This window comes from Brassica oleracea, chromosome C9 (assembly GCF_000695525.1).
Source record: "Brassica oleracea var. oleracea cultivar TO1000 chromosome C9, BOL, whole genome shotgun sequence".
Classification (NCBI taxonomy): Eukaryota; Viridiplantae; Streptophyta; class Magnoliopsida; order Brassicales; family Brassicaceae; genus Brassica; species Brassica oleracea.
In genome coordinates, this window is record NC_027756.1 from 8,494,015 (window position 1) to 8,515,556 (window position 21,542).

The 21,542-nt window shown below is 37.6% G+C and overlaps 1 protein-coding gene across 3 annotated transcripts; it reads left to right on the plus strand.

Moving 5' to 3' along the window:
• The first annotated feature begins 677 nt into the window (after positions 1-677).
• Positions 678-17,277, plus strand: LOC106315784 (transformation/transcription domain-associated protein-like). Of its 3 annotated transcripts, none has more exons than XM_013753603.1 (35): positions 678-1,025; positions 1,129-1,844; positions 1,973-2,098; positions 2,205-2,290; positions 2,426-2,534; positions 2,741-2,836; positions 2,936-2,998; positions 3,075-3,134; positions 3,221-3,289; positions 3,460-3,541; positions 3,633-3,685; positions 3,772-3,843; positions 3,920-5,152; positions 5,272-6,258; positions 6,349-6,684; positions 6,817-7,075; positions 7,156-7,378; positions 7,507-7,897; positions 7,969-8,148; positions 8,402-8,623; positions 8,812-9,033; positions 9,418-10,068; positions 10,243-10,500; positions 10,585-10,932; positions 11,279-11,691; positions 11,782-12,199; positions 12,391-13,689; positions 13,849-14,109; positions 14,206-14,496; positions 14,580-14,996; positions 15,091-15,522; positions 15,629-15,907; positions 16,036-16,587; positions 16,679-16,888; positions 16,982-17,277. In XM_013753603.1, exons 1-35 carry the CDS (start codon positions 968-970, stop codon positions 17,099-17,101), a joined length of 11,592 nt encoding a protein of 3,863 aa, XP_013609057.1. In that variant the 5' UTR covers positions 678-967; the 3' UTR covers positions 17,102-17,277. The 3 variants fall into 3 exon arrangements, with proteins under 3 accessions (XP_013609057.1, XP_013609058.1, XP_013609059.1); XM_013753604.1 differs by having other exon boundaries at positions 968-1,025; positions 7,975-8,148; XM_013753605.1 differs by having other exon boundaries at positions 968-1,025; positions 7,999-8,148.
• The last annotated feature ends 4,265 nt before the right edge of the window (positions 17,278-21,542 follow it).

Sequence of the window (21,542 nt, forward strand, 5' to 3'; positions counted from 1 at the left end):
ATTCTGTTCTTTTATTTCATTTTTCATTTATTTATTTTTATTTTTTTTCTTAGAATCTCTTATTAGAACCTCTAATGGAGGTAGTCTTAGGAGGACTACATCTAAAACCTCTTCTGCTCCTTTCTCCTTCTTTCATGCTGGAAAAAGGAGCTAAGCTCATCTGATGATTAGAGTTTAGATCATGTATCACTCAAAAAAAGTGGTGTTGCTACGAGCATTGCTATCAGCGTTACACGGGTTCATCGCTACCAATCTTATCTGGCGACTTGAGTCCCCACTGGCTACTAATCCACTATCCGAACAGAGGCTGTCAATGGAGTCTCCATGACTGGCTGACGCAGCTTCCCCGATGGTTGACGAGCCTCTAGCATGTTTCCTTTGTTCATGCTTTGTTTGGGCACATACTCGTGTTCATTATTTTCTGTTTTTTTCTTCCTTTTATTTTGGTAACATGTTCCTCCCAATACTCTGTTTATGAGGTGTATGTTGTTAGAGAGACATTTTGTTCATTCTAAACTTCACATTATAAAATATACCAGTGTTTAAAAAAAAAAAAAAAAAAAAGTATTATGGGGTTAGAAATAAGCTGGGCTTAGTTTCAGGGCCCATTAAATAGAAAAGAAAAACTAACAAACTGGTAGATACAACAAGTAGGCGATTTCACGAACTGTGTCGGAGTTCACAAAACTCATTACTCAAAAGAAGTCACAGAGAAGAGGAGAGAGTGAACGCTGCTTAGAGAATCATCATCTTCATCATCGTCGAAGTCGTTGCTCCTGGCGCTCAGAAAATCTCCAGAATTGTCTCTAGTTTAGTAGCACCTTCTGTAAAAACCCTAGTTAACCCCAATTGTTTTTGACCTAGCCTGAACACTTCTTCCCCGGCGCGTTTTGAGATCGCCGGAGACGGCGGAGATCCTCCGCCGTGTAAATCATTTCTCTTCTGTAGGTCATCTCCTAGTTTCACCATGAGTCCAATTCAGAATTTCGAGCAACACTCCCGCCGTCTCGTGGATCCTGACCTACGTAAGTCTCTCTCTTAGATTCTCAAAAGATTCTCAAAAGATTCTGTTCTTGTTTTCCTCTTCTGATTCCATTCTCTTTTGGGAAACGAATTTTAATTGTGTAGCCATCCAAACAAGGCTTGAGATGGTGGTGGAGGTCAGGGACAGTTTGGAGATAGCTCACACCGCTGAGTACTTGAACTTCTTGAAATGCTACTTCCCTGCCTTCTCAGTCATTCTCCTACAGATCACCAAGCCTCAGCTCGTTGATAACCCCGAGCACAAGCTACGGAACATCGTCGTTGAGATTCTCAACCGTCTCCCCCACAGCGAGGTCCTCCGTCCCTTTGTGCAAGACCTCTTGAAAGTCGCAATGCAGGTGCTCACCACGGATAACGAGGAGAACGGGTTGATCTGCATCCGCATTATCTTCGACCTTCTTAGGAACTTTAGGCCCACGCTGGAGAACGAGGTTCAGCCGTTTTTGGACTTTGTCTGCAAGATCTACCAGGTTTTTAGGTTCACTGTGAGCCATTTCTTCGATAACGTTAAGATGGAAGAGGTGAAGCCTGTGGAGACGTCTGCTTCTTCTGATCAGTCACTTACTCCTGTTGCACCTGTTGGGAATGGGCAGCTTAACCCGAGCACAAGGTCGTTTAAGATAATCACTGAGAGTCCTCTTGTTGTTATGTTCCTTTTCCAGCTCTATAGCCGGCTCGTTCAGACCAATATTCCTCATTTACTTCCCTTGATGGTTGCTGCTATATCCGTCCCTGGACCTGAGAATGTACCTTCGCATTTGAAGCCTCAGTTTATAGAGTTGAAGGGTGCACAGGTTAAGGTGAGACAATGGTTCTGTGTCAGGAAGGAGATTAAACCTTTTTGCCATGTTGATATATGATTATATTTTGCTTGTAAGGGGGCTTTGGCATGGTTAGATTGACTTTCTCTTTGGGGTTTATTTTGCAGACGGTTTCCTTTTTGACATACTTGTTAAAAAGTTGTGCTGAATATATCCGGCCGCATGAAGAAAGCATATGTAAGAGCATTGTAAATTTGCTTGTGACCTGTTCAGATTCTGCATCTATCAGAAAGGTGGAAAACCTTTTCTTCCTTCTCTTCACTTTTTATTAAAAATTCTAATTGCACCATCAATAGATTTCAGTTAATTTTAATTTTATTTTGGTTACATGATATGCAGGAACTTTTAGTCTCACTAAAGCATGTGCTTGGGACGGATTTCAAGAGAGGTCTATTTCCTCTTATCGACACTCTTTTAGATGAGAGGTATGTGGGCTATGAAATATCTCTGAAATTTAAAGTTTTATATTTTTCAAGGAGGTGTAATGTTTGATAAGCACACTTTTTGTCTCTCCATACAATCTATGAAGCTGAAATTTTCTTTTTTTTCTTTTGTGTCAGGGTTTTAGTTGGAACTGGGCGAGCTTGTTTTGAGTCTTTAAGGCCTTTGGCTTACAGCCTACTAGCGGAAATCGTTCACCACGTTCGTGGAGATCTCTCTCTTTCTCAGGTTATTATCGATGAAGAGCTTTTAATTGTGTTTAACGTTGATCTTGACATCCTATGGATTCACCATAAGAGGAATACGCCCTTACAATACGCAGTTATTGCTCTCTGTATATGGAAAATTTTAGGAATGTAACATTTTGTCAGTTTTAGTAAGTGTGCTTTCTTTACATTCCTCTGAATTTAGATTTACTATAATCAACGTTTCAGTTATCCCGGATTATCTACCTGTTTTCAAGAAACATGCACGACTCTACCCTCTCTCTTAGTATCCATACAACATGTGCCAGGCTGATGCTAAATCTGGTAAGTGTGCTTTCCCCATCGTGCTTGTCTTGTTTAATTTGATAAACTACTTTTGAACTATATGCATCATTTAATACTTAATACTTGTGTTGGGTTCAGGTAGAACCAATATTCGAGAAAGGTGTTGATCAGCAGTCAATGAATGAAGCACGGATTTTACTGGTAAACATTCACTTGAGAGCAAAATATAGAATTGGTCGGCTTCTCTACCCATTAACTCATGTAACATTGCATATAGGGACGTATCCTTGATGCATTTGTTGGGAAATTCAGTACTTTTAAGCGAACTATTCCTCAGGTAATCCTATTCTTGAGCTAATTCTCTTCTCAAATATACAATTTCATTGAATTTCTTGCAACCCATTCTTGCCTTGTGATACGCAGCTTTTGGAGGAGGGTGAGGTGGGAAAGGATCGGGTCACTTTGAGGGCTAAACTTGAACTTCCTGTTCAGGTAATTTTTTGTCTATTTCTTAGATTCTTAGATTCTTAGATTTCATACCACGCTTTTTGTCTCTTTACCATAACATTATGCATTCTTATTAATAGGTTGTATATTTTGTTTTAATCAACTCTTAGATTATCTAGTAGCTTTTAGTAATTGCTCGTCCACTCTGGTTGCAGGCAGTTTTGAATTTGCAGGTTCCTGTCGAACATTCAAAAGAAGTGAATGATTGTAAAAATCTGATCAAGACACTGGTCATGGGTACTGATACTTGGAAATATCTGTCTTCTTACTTTGATTATGATTCTGTACTTGAAGATCAATATGTTTTTTTTCCCTGATTTGTCTTCAGGAATGAAAACAATAATATGGAGTATAACACATGCTCATTTGCCTCGACCTCAGGTTTGTGTTCAGTTGTCTCTAGTATTCAGCGTTGTGTTGTTTTGTCATGCAAGTATATTAATTTTAAGGTTTCTTATGCTTCCCAGGGGTTGAATCCTCAAGCTCTTGCTTCACAAGCATCTGCTCCTCAGGGTTTTAAAGGAATGAGAGAAGATGAGGTATTGTGAGATTGTTTACTCTAGTCATTAATAGTACATTAGTGATAAACTTCTGATAATTTCTGCCTATATGCAGGTGTGGAAAGCTTCAGGTGTTTTAAAGAGTGGTGTCCACTGCTTAGCTCTCTTCAAAGAAAAGGATGAGGAGAAGGAAATGCTTAGTCTTTTCTCCCAAATTCTTGCTATTATGGAACCTCGAGATCTGATGGACATGTTCTCTTTATGCATGCCCGAGCTTTTTGAGTGCATGATTAACAATAATCAACTGGTTCAGATATTTGCAGCACTTCTGCAAGCTCCCAAAGTCTACAAGTCATTTGCGGATGTTTTGATTAATTTACTAGTAAGCAGTAAACTCGATGTCCTGAAGAATCCAGATTCAGATGCAACTAAACTAGTTTTGCATCTGTTTAGATGCATCTTTGGGGCTGTTACCAAAGCACCATTGGATTTTGAAAGAATATTACAGCACCACGTTCCTGTTATTATGGAAGTCTGCATGAAGAATGCTACCGAGGTTGAAAAGCCTCTTGGTTATATGCAATTGCTCCGCACAGTGTTCAGAGGTCTCGCTGGGTGTAAATACGAGCTGCTTCTGAGAGATTTGATACCAATGCTGCTACCTTGTCTTAATATTCTGCTAACAATGCTCGAGGGCCCAGCTGGGGAAGACATGAAAGATCTTTTGCTAGAGCTTTGTTTGACGCTTCCTGCACGCTTAAGCTCATTATTGCCATACCTTCCCCGTCTCATGAAGCCTCTTGTATTTTGCTTGCGGGGAAGCGATGAGCTTGTGAGCTTGGGGTTACGCACCCTTGAATTCTGGGTGGATAGTCTGAATCCTGATTTTCTGGAACCTAGCATGGCCAATGTGATGTCTGAAGTGATCTTAGCATTATGGTCCCATTTGAGGCCTGTGCCATATCCTTGGGGTGGAAAAGCGTTACAGATTCTTGGAAAGTTGGGTGGTCGCAACCGAAGATTTTTGAAAGAGCCACTTACACTTGAATGCAAAGATAATCCTGAGCATGGTCTCCGCGTAGTTCTTACATTTGAGCCATCCACGCCTTTTCTGGTGCCATTAGATAAATTCATTAATCTTGCTGTAGGAGCGGTTATTCACAGGAACCAAGGCATAGACATCTACTACAGAAAGCAAGCTCTAAAATTCCTCCGTGTATGCCTGTTGTCTCAGCTTAATTTGCCTGGCTGTGTCACTGATGTGGGCCAAACGCCCAGGCAATTATCTACTCTGTTGCGTTCCTCTGTTGATTCATCTTGGCACAGGAGTGAATCAGTGGAAGTGAAGGTTAGTTTTAATCTAAATCCGTCATAATTTGGCTCTTTTCTTATAATTTCTGGTTCATTTGCTTAACATGCTGAAGAAGGATCCCTTTTATTAAATTCGATGTCTTCTTGCTATCGCAGGCTGACCTAGGAGTAAAAACAAAGACCCAGTTAATGGCTGAAAAGTCCATCTTCAAGACACTGTTGATCACCATACTTGCTGCCAGTTCTGATCCGGATCTCAGAGACTCGGATGATGACTTTGTAGTAAACATTTGCCGCCATTTTGCGATTATCTTGCATATCGACTATACCTCCACAAATGCATCAACTAGCACTGGTTCACTTGGGGCTGTGATTTCGGCAAGTTCAAGGACCAGGGGTAATCGATCATCTAACTTAAAGCAGTTAGATCCTTTGATATTTCTAGACGCCCTGGTCGATGTGCTTGCAGATGAAAATAGGCTCCACGCCAAAGCTGCTCTTAATGCGTTAAATGTCTTTTCTGAAACACTTTTGTTCCTTGCTCGTGTCAAACATGCTGATGTGCTGATGGCTAGGGGTGGTCACAATGCTTCCATGATTGTCTCCAGCCCTTCTACAAATCCAGTATATTCACCCCATCCAAGTGTGCGAATACCAGTGTTTGAACAACTTTTGCCCCGGCTTTTGCATGGCTGTTATGGGAGCACATGGCAAGCACAGATGGGAGGTGTTATGGGGTTAGGTGCATTGGTGGGGAAAGTGAATGTCGAAACATTATGTCATTTCCAAGTAAAGATTGTGCGTGGTCTGGTGTATGTTCTAAAGAGGCTTCCTGTTTATGCTAGCAAAGAGCAGGAAGAGACGAGTCAGGTTCTTATGCAGATTCTACGAGTGGTTAATAATGTTGACGAAGCAAACAGTGAGGCACGTAGAAAAAGCTTTCAAGATGTGGTAGAATATCTTGCTACAGAGCTGTTCAATCCTAACGCATCCATCCCTGTGAGGAAAAATGTGCAGAACTGCCTTGCACTTTTGGCCAGCCGAACTGGAAGTGAGGTAACCGAGTTGCTTGAGCCTTTATACCAAGTATTGCTGCAGCCACTTATAATGCGTCCACTCCGATCAAAGACAGTTGATCAACAGGTGCCGCACACTTCTATGTTTCCTTTTGTGCATCTCTTTCGGCATTGTCTTCCTCTTGGTCTTTATTAGCTTATTTAATTTACCTTACAGGGTGGAACTGTTGCAGCTCTGAATTTTTGCTTGGCACTGAGGCCTCCCCTTCTTAAAGTGACTCCAGAGTTGGTTAATTTTCTGCAAGAAGCATTACAAATAGCTGAGGCTGATGAAACTGTCTGGACGGTGAAGTTGATGAATCCTAAAGTGCTTACATCATTGAACAGGCTTCGAACAGCGTGTATTGAGCTTCTATGCACAACTATGGCATGGACTGATTTCCGAACGCAGGCTCACAATGAACTACGTGCCAAGATAATTTCGATGTTTTTCAAGTCGCTAACGTGTAGAGCACCAGAAATAGTTGCGGTTGCTAAGGAGGGTTTAAGACAGGTTCGTAGTTGTGTTTTATCTTAATTTGGCTTCTTGCAAAAGCACATTGAATTTGTATATGAGGAGCTTGCTCAGCCGAGTTATTACCATATAAAATTAGTTGCTTTTTAAATAATCTATTTTCTGATGTAGGTTATTAATCAACAACGAATGCCCAAGGAGCTTCTTCAGAGTAGCCTCAGGCCGATACTAGTTAATTTGGCACACACAAAGAATCTCAGTATGCCGTTACTGCAAGGTCTGGCACGCCTGCTTGAACTTCTCTCAAATTGGTTTAATGTGACATTAGGAGGAAAGTTGTTAGAGCACCTGAAGAAATGGTTGGAGCCGGAGAAACTTGCCCAGTCCCAGAAATCATGGAAAGCTGGAGAAGAGCCAAAAATAGCAGCTGGTAATTTGTGTTTTGAAAATATATCAAGCGACTTCTGGTTGTATGATTATTCACCTGCACCTCTTTTGTTTCCATGGCAGCTATTATCGAGCTCTTTCACTTACTTCCACAAGCTGCCTCAAAATTTCTAGATGAACTTGTAACCTTAACGATTGACTTAGAAGCAGCTCTTCCTCCTGGGCAAGTGTACAGTGAGATTAATAGCCCATACCGTCTACCGCTTACCAAGTTCTTGAATCGATATGCGAGCCTCGCTGTTGATTATTTTCTTTCTAGATTAAGTGAACCAAAATATTTCCGAAGGTGAGGACTATGTCTTATGATAAATTTCTTAGTTCACTGCATCTTGTTATAGGTTAAGCGTGCGCTTGGAGTACATTTATCACAAATATGCTAACGATAGCTGCGTATTTCTATTTTGAAAAACTCAGGTTTATGTATATAATCCGATCAGATGCGGGTCAACCGTTAAGAGAAGAACTAGCAAAGTCTCCACAGAAGATACTTTCATATGCCTTTCCTGAAATGTTGCCAAAACCTGATGCTACAATGAGCATGGAAGCTTCAACTCTTCCAGCTAAATCATGTGGAGATGAGAATCTTGTCTCTGTTAAATCAGAGAGTTCTAACACGGCACAGACAAAGGCTAATGTAGCATCGGATGCGTATTTTCAGGGTCTCTACCTCATCAAAACAATGGTGAAACTGATACCCAGCTGGCTGCAGAGTAACCGCAGTGTTTTCGATACCTTGGTTCTCATTTGGAAATCGCCTTCAAGGATATCTCGCTTGCAGAATGAGCAAGAGCTGAACTTAGTTCAGGTAGTTTCTTCTATCTTGTCTGCTTAGATCTGAATAATCTTCATTTCGAGTTATGTAAGATATTTGAATAGGTGAAGTCGTTTGCATTCTCAAATTCACAGGTGAAGGAGAGCAAATGGCTTGTGAAGTGCTTCTTGAATTACCTACGGCATGAAAAATCTGAAGTGAATGTTCTCTTCGACATTCTCTCTATTTTCTTGTTTCATAGCCGCATTGACTACACCTTTCTGAAGGAATTCTACATTATTGAGGTATCTGAGATTTTCAAACTTACTATCTTCTTTCTCTGTGCATTTAATTCACAAACTTTTCAGCTCTCAGTATCAGTTCATGGCGTGTCTGTGAGTGTAGTTGTCTTGTCGACTGTGTCGTATTCGCTATACGTGTGCGCTGTATCGTTATTGTGTTGGATAGATCGATTTAATGCAACTAATATTTTTATGCATTTTTAATTTTATTTGTTTCTAGTTTTATTAGTATATTAACTGGAATCTATTCAATCAGGTTGCAGAAGGGTATCCGCCCAACATAAAAAGGGCACTTCTCCTTCATTTTCTCGACATTTTCCATTCCAAACAACTCGGCCATGATCATTTAGTTCAGGCAATGCAAATGCTTATTCTTCCAATGCTTTCCCATGCTTTCCAAAACGGCCAAACATGGGAGGTCATTGACCCTGATATAGTCAAAACCATTGTGGAGAGGCTTCTTGATCCACCCGAAGAGGTTATTCATTTTCTTCCCTAAACAACTCGCATTTGTGGGGAAGGCTGCTGTATAATAATCATGCTGGTTATTATTGCATCTGTACAGTTTTTCTTGGGTAGCCCTGTGTAGATGTTTTTCTTAATTTTTATCTGCGCGTTCAGAATTATATTATTGTTTTATTGTTAATCTCCCCTTGATTGTTGTAGGTTTCGGCTGAATATGATGAACCTTTGAGGATCGAACTTTTGCAATTAGCAACTTTGCTTCTAAAATATCTTCAGAGTGACTTGGTTCATCATAGAAAAGAGCTCATTAAGTTTGGATGGAATCATCTCAAACGGGAAGATAGTGCCAGTAAACAGTGGGCATTTGTTAATGTTTGCCACTTCTTGGATGCTTACCAGGCTCCCGAGAAAATTATTCTTCAGGTACCGCATAATTTGCTGCCATCATGTCACTGTTTATTATTGATTTTGTGTTTTTGAAGAATGATATAAAAGAATCTCAATGAACTTGAGATATTAGCTTGGCTTGTGGTCGTGGATCGAACTATAACTCCAAATAGACTCAGGTTCATAAACTTTGTATATGACTGAGACGGTCGATCCTTATCTTAAGCTACATCTGAATGTCTTAATCATTCATGTATGTCTTAAAAATGCATATTTTGTTAGATTTCATGGTACTATGATAGGATACTCTTCCCTGAATCCGAGTAAGCTGAAGAGACACCTGAACAAGATATGCCGCCTGCAGAACAACTTATTCTAAATTTTTAACTAATACAAATGCAATTTGCCAATTTGATGTAGGTTTTTGTTGCGCTCCTTAGGACATGCCAGCCGGAGAATAAGATGCTTGTTAAGCAAGCGCTAGATATTCTAATGCCAGCTTTACCTAAAAGGCTACCTCTTGGGGATTCACGCATGCCAATTTGGATAAGATACACGAAAAAAATATTGGTGGAGGAAGGTCATTCAATTCCAAATTTGATCCACATCTTCCTACTTGTTGTTCGGCACTCAGATCTCTTTTATAGCTGTAGAGCACAATTTGTCCCTCAGATGGTGAATTCTTTGAGTCGTCTAGGTTTGCCGTATAATACTACTGCAGAGAATAGGCGGCTGGCAATTGAACTTGCTGGATTGGTTGTCAGTTGGGAAAGGCAAAGACAGAATGAAATGAAAACGGTCACTGATACTGATGGAACCAGTCATGCCACTGATGAATTGCATTTGTCATCTGGTGCTGATTCTAAGCGTTCAACAGATGGATCTGCAACATCAGAGGATCCAAGTAAACGAGTTAAAATTGAACCTGGTCTCCAATCAATTTGTGTCATGTCACCTGGTGGTGCATCATCAATCCCCAACGTAGAAACTCCTGGATCTGCTACTCAGCCTGATGAGGAATTCAAGCCAAATGCTGCCATGGAAGAAATGATCATTAATTTTCTAATAAGAGTAAGGCTCAATGCTTGTACCTTCCATTGAGCATATACTGTATTTACTTTTGGTCATCTTTCTAATTTTCTCAACCATGTCACCTCATGTCTTTTTGTTGGTAGTGTTTTATATATCAGACATGAGTTCTAGTTATGTTTCTCTATTTTAAAAATATGCCGCTTTCTTCAACAGGTAGCATTGGTAATTGAGCCGAAGGACAGGGAAACCAACACTATGTACAAACAGGCTTTAGATCTGCTTTCGGAAGCTTTGGAGGTTTGGCCAAATGCTAACGTCAAGTTCAACTATTTAGAAAAATTGCTGAGCAGCATGCCACCGTCTCAGTCAGATCCGTCAACAGCACTTGCTCAGGGATTAGATGTCATGAACAAAGTTCTGGAGAAGCAGCCGCATCTTTTCATTAGGAACAACATCAACCAGATTTCGCAGGTATACTTGCTGCAGTTAGCTTTTATTCTAATATTCGAGACAGAAATGCTCTTTGCTTGCTACTGACTGTTTGTTTTTCACCAGATTCTTGAACCGTGTTTCAAACACAAGATGCTCGATGCTGGTAAATCTTTATGCTCCTTGTTGAAGATGGTCTTCACCGCATTCCCAATGGATGCAGCTAGTACACCTCCTGACATAAAGCTATTGTACCAGAAAGTGAATGAGCTGATAAACAAACATGTGAGTGCTGTTACTGCTCCACAAGCTTCAGGAGATGATACCTCTTTTGGTTCAATTAGCTTTGTACTTCTTGTCATTAAAACCTTGGCCAAGGTACATAAAAACTTTGTTGATTCATATGTGGTGGTGCGTATCCTTCAACGCCTTGCGCGAGACCTGGGATCAGCAGTTGGTTCCCATCCTAGACAAGTACGTTATTCTTTCTTAATATCTTGTTTTTGTGCTAAGAGATCATTAGTGCTTGCTTTCTGTTTTATGGAAATTTTAAATGGTAACTGAAGCTCCTATGCATCTTTTTAGCTTTGCACCGATCACTTCAAATTTAGACCGGCGCCTCTTATTTTTCACCTTGCTTGTCCAATTTATTTGCTTTATTTATATATGTTATTTCTTGGCTTTTTTCAGATATCATTTCTATCCGTTTTACGACCTCGTGTAATTTACCTCTATTTTCCGTCTGACTAATGGATAGTAACTGGAGAACCTAGTCATTCTCAAATCATGGCTTACTCTGGGCCTTTTTTTTTCATTCCAGGGTCCGCGAGCAGATTCAGATTCTGCAGTAACTTCTTCTCGTCAAAGTGCTGATGTTGGATCCGTCATATGTAATATAAAGTCGGTCTTGGAACTTATAGATGAAACGGTCATGCTTATACCAGATTGCAAAAGATCTGTTACTCAAATACTGAACACCTTGCTTTCTGAAAAGGGTACTGATGCTAGTGTGCTTCTCTGCATACTAGACATGCTAAAAAGGTGGGTTGAGGATGATTTCAGCAAAACAAGTGCATCTGGAATGTCTGGTTCTTTCCTTACCCAAAAGGATGTAGTTGCTTTCCTCAGTAAGCTTTCATATATTGATAAGCAACACTTCTCATCTGATGCTTTGGAAGAGTGGGATCAGAAGTACCTTCAGCTGCTATATGGACTTTGTGCTGATTCAACAAAGTATGTTTACGGCTTTTATAATCTTTTCTTTCCTTACGTTATTGTTTTTTATGTGAGGGATAATGTCATCTTCATCTAATTATTGATTAGGTACCCTCTGGCCCTACGACAAGAGGTCTCTCTGAAAGTTGAAAGACATTTCATGCTGGGCTTACGGGCAAGGGATCCTGAGATGAGAAGGAAGTTCTTCTTGTTATATCACGAGTCTCTTGGGAAAAATTTGTTCTCACGGTTGCAGTACATTATTCAAATCCAGGATTGGGAAGCGTTAAGTGATGTTTTTTGGCTCAAACAGGGTCTTGATCTCCTTCTAGCTATATTAGTCGAGGACAAGCCAATTAGTCTGGCGCCAAATTCTGCCAGGGTGATACCGCTTTTGCCTTCTGATAATCCTGGAATACAACACCAACCTCTTGCTACCTTAGAGGGTCCTGACGAAGTTACTTCAATGTTTGACAACATTGTTATGAAACATGCTCAATTTCTGAGCGCGGCAAGCAAACTTCAGGTGATTATGAATCATTTGAAACTCCCTTTGTGTTATTATGGTGCTTTCTTCTTTGTTCTGCTTAATCTAAAATGTTTAACTTAATTATATAATTACCATGGTGATCTTATCCACCTGATCAGTTTGCGATAATCTGAAGAATACATTATTCATATCCTAAAGTTTTAAACCTTTTTGAATTACCACTGTAGGTGGCTGATGTTGTAATCCCTTTAAGGGAGCTGGCACACACGGATGCCAATGTTGCATATCATCTATGGGTTTTGGTGTTTCCAATTGTATGGGTAACCCTTCTCAAGGAAGAACAGGTAGCTTTGGCTAAGCCTATGATATCTCTCCTGTCAAAGGACTACCATAAGAAGCAGCAAGGACACCGGCCAAATGTTGTGCAAGCACTTCTGGAAGGGCTTCAGTTGAGCCACCCTCAACCTAGGATGCCTAGTGAGCTTATCAAATATATAGGAAAAACGTACAATGCATGGCATCTCGCATTGGCGCTGCTGGAGAGCCATGTGATGTTGTTCATGAATGACTCAAAATGTGCCGAGTCTCTTGCTGAGCTTTATCGTTTGTTAAACGAAGAAGATATGAGATTTGGGTTGTGGAAGAAGAGGTCCATCACTGCTGAAACAAGAGCTGGACTCTCATTAGTTCAGCATGGTTTTTGGCAGCATTCTCAGAGCCTCTTTTATCAGGCAATGGTTAAGGCAACCCAAGGCACTTATAATAATACGGTCCCTAAAGCTGAAATGTGCCTGTGGGAGGAGCAGTGGCTTCACTGTGCCGCACAGCTTGGCCAATGGGATGCCCTCGTAGATTTTGGAAAAAGCATTGAAAATTATGAGATCCTGCTTGATGGTCTCTGGAAACTACCAGATTGGGCATATTTGAAGGACCACGTGATACCAAAGGCGCAAGTGGAAGAGACTCCAAAGCTTCGCCTCGTTCAAGCTTATTTTGCCCTTCATGACAGAAACTCAAATGGTGTCGGAGATGCTGAGAATATAGTTGGGAAAGGCGTTGATCTTGCCTTGGAACAGTGGTGGCAGTTGCCTGAAATGTCTGTTCATGCTAGAGTGCCATTACTACAGCAATTCCAGCAACTAGTTGAGGTTCAGGAGTCTGCAAGAATCCATGTTGACATCGCAAATGGGAACAAAGTTTCAGGAAACGCTGCTGTTGGTGCCCTGGGGAATCGTTATGCAGATCTGAAGGATATTCTCGAGACTTGGAGGCTGAGGACTCCAAATGAATGGGACAATATGACTGTCTGGTATGATATGCTGCAGTGGAGGAATGAAATGTATAATGTTGTTATTGAGGCGTTTAAGGACTTTGCTGCTTCAAACTCTCCACTTCATCACCTTGGGTTCCGTGACAAAGCATGGAACGTCAATAAGCTTGCCAGGATAGCTCGGAAACAAGGGCTTTATGATGTTTGTGTGCAGATACTTGAAAAAATGTATGGACACTCGACAATGGAAGTTCAGGTACGTTTCTCCAAAGTCTTTATTCTTTCCAGAATTTTGGGCAGAGTTGAATTAGTAGATGAATTATATGGAAGACCTGCATTTTTCTTGTTTGAGCTTCAAAGACAGTTATTAATAAAAATATCTTCCTGATCTTTTTTTCTGGGTGTGTGAGTGCAGGAAGCCTTTGTTAAAATTAGAGAGCAGGCAAAAGCCTATCTGGAAATGAAGGGAGAGCTTGCTAGTGGTCTTAATCTGATCAATAGCACAAATTTGGAGTATTTTCCAGATAAAATCAAAGCAGAGATCGTTCGTCTGAAGGGGGATTTTCATCTAAAATTAAATGACACGGAAGGTGCTAATATCGCATATTCTAATGCGATCACCCTGTTCAAGAATTTACCCAAGGGATGGATAAGCTGGGGAAATTATTGTGACATGGTATTTTCTTATGATTGTGTTGTGTTTACTTATTTGCTCTTAACATTCCTTTGATGTTTTGTATGCCTTGTACTTATATGATACTCTGTTTTGTAGGCCTACCAAGAAACACAAGATGAAATCTGGCTTGAATATGCTGTGAACTGCTTTCTTCAGGGTATAAAATTTGGAGTTTCCAATTCCAGAAGTCATATAGCTCGTGTTCTTTATCTTCTTAGCTTCGATACAGCGAATGAGCCTGTTGGCAGGGTGTTTGATAAACACTTAGAACAAGTTCCTCACTGGGTGTGGCTTTCTTGGATCCCACAACTATTGCTTTCCCTACAAAGAACTGAAGCACCCCATTGCAAACTAGTCTTATTGAAAATTGCTACAGTCTTCCCACAAGTAATTTACCTTTTAGCTTTTTATGACTATATATCGTACATTTGGATTATTTAATCTGAGTATGTGGGGATTTTCTGTTTCAGGCTCTCTATTACTGGTTGCGCACATACTTACTCGAGCGACGTGATGCGGTAAATAAGTCTGAACTTGGGAGAATGGTTTTAGCTCAAAGAATGCAGCAAAACGCTTCTGGTGTAGCGGGTCATGGTGGAGGCAATTTACCATCGGAAACTCATCAAGGTGCTCAAATTAGTGGAGCCGGTGGAACCCATAACAGTGGTAACCCACATGGCCAAGAAAGTGAACGCTCCACAGCTGAAAATAATGCTCATCCCGGGAATGATCAATCTATGCACCAGAGCAACTCTACTAATAGTGAAAACATAGCGAGACAGAATGGTGCATCCCTAGCAATCTCTGCTGCAGGTGCTTTTGACGCTGCCAAGGATATCATGGAAGCTCTTAGGAGTAAACATAACAACTTAGCCAGTGAACTCGAGGTGATATGTTTTCTCTTTGTATATAATAGATAACTGATTATGTGTCCTGACTCTTTAGTTTGGATGAATCTAAACAAGTAATCTTCGTTTTCAGGTTCTTCTCACGGAAATAGGTTCGAGATTTGTTACATTACCAGAAGAAAGATTGCTGGCTGTTGTGAATGCTCTGTTGCATCGTTGTTACAAGTATCCAACTGCAACCACTGCTGAGGTTCCCCAACCGCTCAAAAAAGAACTGTCGGGTGTCTGCAGAGCTTGTTTCTCGGCAGATGCTGTGACCAAGCATGTCGAATTTGTGAAAGAGTACAAGCAGGAGTTTGAGAATCATCTTGATCCAGAAAGTACAAGTACATTCCCGGCCACACTTGCTGAGCTTACAAACCGACTGAAAAATTGGAAAAACATTCTTCAGAGCAATGTTGAAGACAGGTTTCCAGCTGTGTTGAGATTGGAGGATGAAAGCAGGGTATTGCGTGACTTCAATGTTGTTGACGTGGAGATACCAGGGCAGTACTTTTCGGATCAGGTAGAATTAAGTCTCTAATATTGAAGTAATCAGGCTAAACTACTTTTCGCTTGCATTTAACTTTAGTCTTTTACTTGTGAAACTAATCATGCGCTCAACTATCCAGGAAGTAGCACCTGATCATACAGTAAAGCTAGATAGGGTTGGAGCAGATGTGCCGATTGTTCGAAGGCATGGAAGCAGCTTCAGGCGGTTGACTCTTATTGGCTCAGATGGCTCCCAAAAGCATTTTATTGTCCAGACATCATTGACGCCTAACGCCCGAAGTGATGAACGCATTTTACAGCTTTTCCGTGTGATGAACCAAATGTTTGATAAGCATAAGGAATCAAGAAGACGACACATTGGAATTTACACTCCAATCATCATTCCTGTCTGGTCTCAGGTGATTTTCAATAGATTTGATGTTCTATTGGATGAATATTGATGCGTGGTGGTTCATTGCACAGTATTATCTCTACCTCGTTGTCTCTCTCTCAGAGCATGGTCTTTAAACAACATATTTGGTTTCAGGTCCGAATGGTTGAGGATGATCTCATGTACAACACTTTCCTTGAGGTGTATGAGAATCACTGTGCACGGAATGACCGAGAGGCAGATCTTCCAATTAGCCACTTCAAGGAGCAACTCAATCAAGCTATATCAGGGCAAGTCTCAGCAGAGGCAATAGGAGATCTACGTTTGCAGGCTTACAGTGACATCACAAAAACCTTGGTCAATGACAGTATATTCTCTCAGTACATGTACAAGACATTGATGAGCGGAAGCCACATGTGGGCTTTCAAGAAGCAGTTTGCAGTCCAGCTAGCTGTCTCTAGTTTCATGTCCTTCATGCTACAAATTGGTGGAAGGTCCCCCAACAAGGTCTTGTTTGCAAAAAACACCGGGAAAATGTTCCAGACAGATTTTCACCCTGCCTACGACGCCAACGGGATGATCGAGTTTAATGAACCTGTACCTTTCCGCCTCACGAGGAACATGCAAGCGTTCTTCTCTCAGTTTGGAGTCGAAGGCCTTCTCATGTCATCCATGTGTTCAGCAGCTCAAGCTGTTATCTCCTCCAAGGTAACCAAATATATATACAAAAGGCTAATGGATGCAACAACATGCCATTGATTGATCTTTAAACTCTATTCTTGTTTTTATTAAATTTCAGCAAAACGATCATCTTCGGTATCAACTGGCTATGTTCTTCCGTGATGAATTGCTGTCGTGGTTTGGAAGACGACCTCTTGGTATGCCGATTCCTCCCGCTGGAGGGATTGCTACATTGAACTCAGCCGAGTTGAAGGAGAAAGTTAACTCCAACGTGAACGATGTCATTGGCCGGATCAGAGGAATAGCCCCACAGTACTTTTCCGAAGAGGTACGTACATGCATGATCACCATCATTTATCATCATTATTTATCATCTATGATTATATAAGATGAAAAATTCTTATTGATTTTTGTTTTGTAGGATGAGAACATTGTGGAGCCGCCACAATCGGTGCAAAGGGGAGTGAACGAGCTGGTAGAGGCAGCCTTATCCCCTCGCAACTTATGTATGATGGATCCAACATGGCACCCTTGGTTCTAACTTTGAAAATACTTTAGAAACTGTTTTTTCTTTTTTTAATCTAAAGATGGAAGGTAACATTATTCGTTAGGTTTGTAAATAAATGTATGGCTGTATGTTATTTATCACAACTTTTGGTTAATGTTTAGTTATTTATCACAACTTTTGGTTAATGTTTAGTTACATTTTATGTACTATATCTCTTCTTATACTCGAAAATGTCTCGAGTAGTGCCGACCCAAAAAATCCGTTTGATCGGTTCCTATCGCATATCCGAAATGCTAAAAAACAATGTATCCAAGTACTTCTAAATACTAACAAATATTTCTAACTTTGGATTTTTATTTATTTATTAAATATACATGTAGAAAGCTAGAGATGAGCTTTGATTTGCTGCAAATTAATGGAAGAATTTCAAGTTTACCCTATTTTTTTAACCACAATTCATGTTTACATTCATTATTCATTAGAGAGTCAAAAGACCTTATAATTTTGTTTTATAGATATATAAATATAAATATTTAAAAACTAAAATAAAATAAATTTTCTTTTATATAGTTTTTGAGTTAACGTTTTCGAATTTGAAATTTTAATAAATTTTTTTTTTTTTGTTTTTCTGAAATTTTTTCTTTCAAATTTTCTTTCTGAAACTCAAAATTTTAAACTATATTTTTTTAAAATATTTTAAATTGTAAGTATTTATTTATATATTTATTAAAATCCTAAACCCCACTCTCAAATCTAAATCCTAATTCTATATTAGTTAACCCTAGAATTATAAGTGTCTAGTTACCCTTTTAAAACTAATGACAAATATAGTTAAGGTAAACATAAAAAAATGATATATTTTTTTGAATGAACATAAAAATGATATTAAGAATGCGGTAGTTTAATCAATTTCGTCAATTTAATATAATGATGGCAAAATCAGTCTCCATGAGTTTTGTAGACTTTTGAGAACTGCAAGTATCATCCTGGTTATATCAAGAATCAAGAAAGTTATTTGATGTGCTGTTGTAACATATTTTCATAAGTTCTATAACCAGTAATCGGCCATGAGATTTAGGGGTATGTGGCGATTTATTAAAGATTTCGACAACATTTTTTTTTTACAAATTTGGAAGTTAAATTTTTTGTTTTGGGATCTATGTCTATAGTTTTTAAAAAAAACTTTTATGGGTTTGTGGCAAATGTTTCACTCAGATATATATAACCAATTAGGACAATGTAGTGATGAGTATATCTTCTGTGTATAACCTTATGATCAAGCAGAGTGTTAAAATACAAGCTTGTCTACTAGTTTATGGCATGTACAGGTCGTTTAGAGCTTGAGCATAAATGCATAAACACACGCTCGAACGAACGTGCATTTGAAACCATTCTTTATGTACTCCGATTCGAATGAGAATGCATAATCACAAATTTGGTTTTAAGCTCTGTCTAAGGTATATATAGGCAGAGCCGGTATTGATCATCTGAAATATATTATCAAAGCATACAGAATTTTACAAGAGCCAAAAAGGAAAACATAGCCGGCTGAAGAATGTTATATCCCAGAAAACAACATGGCCGGTTTTGATCCCTAAAAGTAATTGGAAATGAAACTCGTTGCTCGACATGAGCATTTAAGGTAGTTATAAAGAGTAAATTTGCCTAATACTGAAAGTAGTGAAACCAAGCATACACGTGTTAAAAAGGTTTTTCTTTTGCATGCATATTGACTTTGAAGAAGCAGATATTGACAATGATGGGGCAATCAGTCATTCAGTCTTCATAAGTTTCGTAGACTTTTTAAGAATTACAAGTGTTAAGTCAAGGAGTTGTGGCGTGTGAAATATATTGGGGCCAAGAGTGTTACACGTTCTCATCTTTTGACATGATCTGGAAATGACGATTAGCTCGGAAGCAGACAGAATAAATTCGATATTATGAACAGAAAATGCATTGTATTTAGCTTTTCTTTTTTGGCAATCAATGCATTGCATTTAGCATAGAAGCAGACATGAACAGAAAAATTCGTTGTACTTGGCTTATTTTATTAGACTGTGAAAATAACGCCTTTTTACTTATTAGGTATTAGTCTCTGAGAGAGATGGCACACGCAAAGGCCAACCCATGTTTGAATACTTTATCTAGTGTTTACAAATTAGAATGATCATAATTATTAACTAGATCCATGAATTTTCAGTTTTTAATTATTTATTTTAGTAAATGATGTATTTGTAAAATACATTCATATTATATTCATTAATTAAATATTTTTTTTTGCATCTTAAACTATCTATTTTTTTACAAATGTGTGATATCATATAAAAATATATAAAAAAATGAGTATACATAGTTAATTAGAAAATTGTAAAAACATACATTTTTCTTTCGTTTGCGATATCATATAAATAATGATCCGCCCAGTTAACAAAAATCATAATTTTTTTTTATGTGTAATTTTTTTTATTTTGACCATTTCCTTAAAACTATATTAAAATTTACATATTTTAATTAGAATATTTTTAATATCTTTACCTTCTTATTTGAAATGCAACTCAATATTTTTTAAAAAATTATAACAAAATATTTAAAAATATTTTTAGAATTTGTTTGAAAAATATGAAAATTACATTTTAAATTAAAATTATCCTAAAATATGATAAGTTTTGATGTAAACGAAAACTCAAATTATGTCAAAAATAATTATATTCAATGATAATAACAATTTAAATTGATTATTTTTTAAAAAATACATTTACAAAAAATATTGTTTGAAAGAAAATTCATTTCTTTTTCAAATATAAAATGAAAATATTATAATTAAATAATAAAAAAAATAAATAAAAACCATAAATTTAGCAAATGACAACTGAGTTATATTATGCTAAAATTTTATTTCTAACAATTTAGCAAATGACAAATGAGTTATGAGCAAATAATACTATATAATTTTTAAAAACATAGTCATTCTTAAATATTTTTTGAATAAATAAATATTTTTTAATTTAGTCAACTGAAAATAATATCAGTACAATTGTGTGAGTCAAATTCTAGTTTTATTGATGCATGTTATATATTAGTGCTGTATGTTTTAGGTAAAATTTTAATGATGCACGTTTCTTAAAATCTTCATTATTAAAATTATGCACGTAAAGATAATTCATGAGTTTTTTTGTTGATTAAATGATGTTATGTTCAAATTTATTTAAGGATATTTCATTAAGGTAACTGAAAAAGACAAACAATAAAATAGGACGTTTAAATTCATTTAAGCATATTTCATTAATATAATTGAAAAGACAAGTAATAAATTAGGCAGTTTTATTCGTTTTAGGATATTTCATAAATGCAACTGAAAAAGACAAGCAAAAAAATAAGAAGTTTAATTAATGAAATAAGAACATTTTCAAATGGGTAGTTCTATTTTAATAATATAGATTAGGTTGGAGAGAGAGAGAGATGATCTAAGTTTTTATTCTAAATTTTAGAAAATTTTTTATTCTAAATTTCTTCTTGGAATGTAATTTGAGTATGGTTGGAGATGATCTATTTCTCGACTTGTTAACTTTTTCAATTCTTGCTTCATCATAATTCTTTTCCGATCATTACTGATTTCACTATATCACCATACTTGGTTAAAGATCTACTCCCTCCAATAGTCCCTTTTGGATTTATATACAACCACTTTCACTTCTTTTTTTTTTTTGCTTTTATTTTTCGAACATACTTGTTAAGATCTTGTTTATCCTAAATTTGATGTCTCTTTTGCAGGACTGTGGTGGATTATAGTAGTTGACTAAATGCTTTTAATATTTAATCTGCAGATTTTATGCATTTTAATAATTTTGGTATTAGTCAAAAATATAATTTCAAAAATATTTTTTTTTAAAAGAAAAGAACATGAACAATTCTATCTTATTAAAACTTAAACATCATATGGAAATAAAATTTCTACCAAGTTATTTACGGAATGTGTCATTAATATCTACAAATGTATATATCAAAACTGAAATGAAAATTTTAATACATGATTTAACATATAGATTTAAATAGTTTTAAATTTTCAAAGTTCAGGTAAAAGTATATACTTAAGACTTTAAGTTTAAATGTTATCAATTTAAATACTTAAAATTGATGAGTCATGGCATGACGATAAAAAGATACTAGATGGGTTATGTATGATTAATGGTATTATTTTTAGGGTTTAAGCTTTTTAATCAGGATAAATATCTTATATATAATGTTAATGGCATACTATGTTTGATTTTAAAATGTTTATCAAGATGTTTATCTCTTTTACACTTCGAAATTGAAGCTCTGTTTTGGTCCATAAAATCTTTGTTAGAGAAAATAGTAGATCAACAAACTGTTCCAATTTAACGTGAACATAATTGACCATCATTTTCGTCTATGTTAATCCTCATGTTTTAATGTTTTTTTTTCAATATATGAGATTTTGACATCAATACATTTT

What these genes read in the sequence shown, in the direction of transcription:
- LOC106315784 (XM_013753603.1), top strand. Translation starts at nt 968, where the DNA reads ATGAGTCCAATTCAGAATTTCGAGCAACACTCCCGCCGTCTCGTGGAT. An exon ending in TCTCGTGGATCCTGACCTAC is followed by an intron (nt 1,026 to 1,128) that starts GTAAGTCTCTCT and finishes TTAATTGTGTAG; the next exon opens with CCATCCAAACAAGGCTTGAG. An exon ending in AGAGCCAAAAATAGCAGCTG is followed by an intron (nt 7,076 to 7,155) that starts GTAATTTGTGTT and finishes TTTCCATGGCAG; the next exon opens with CTATTATCGAGCTCTTTCAC.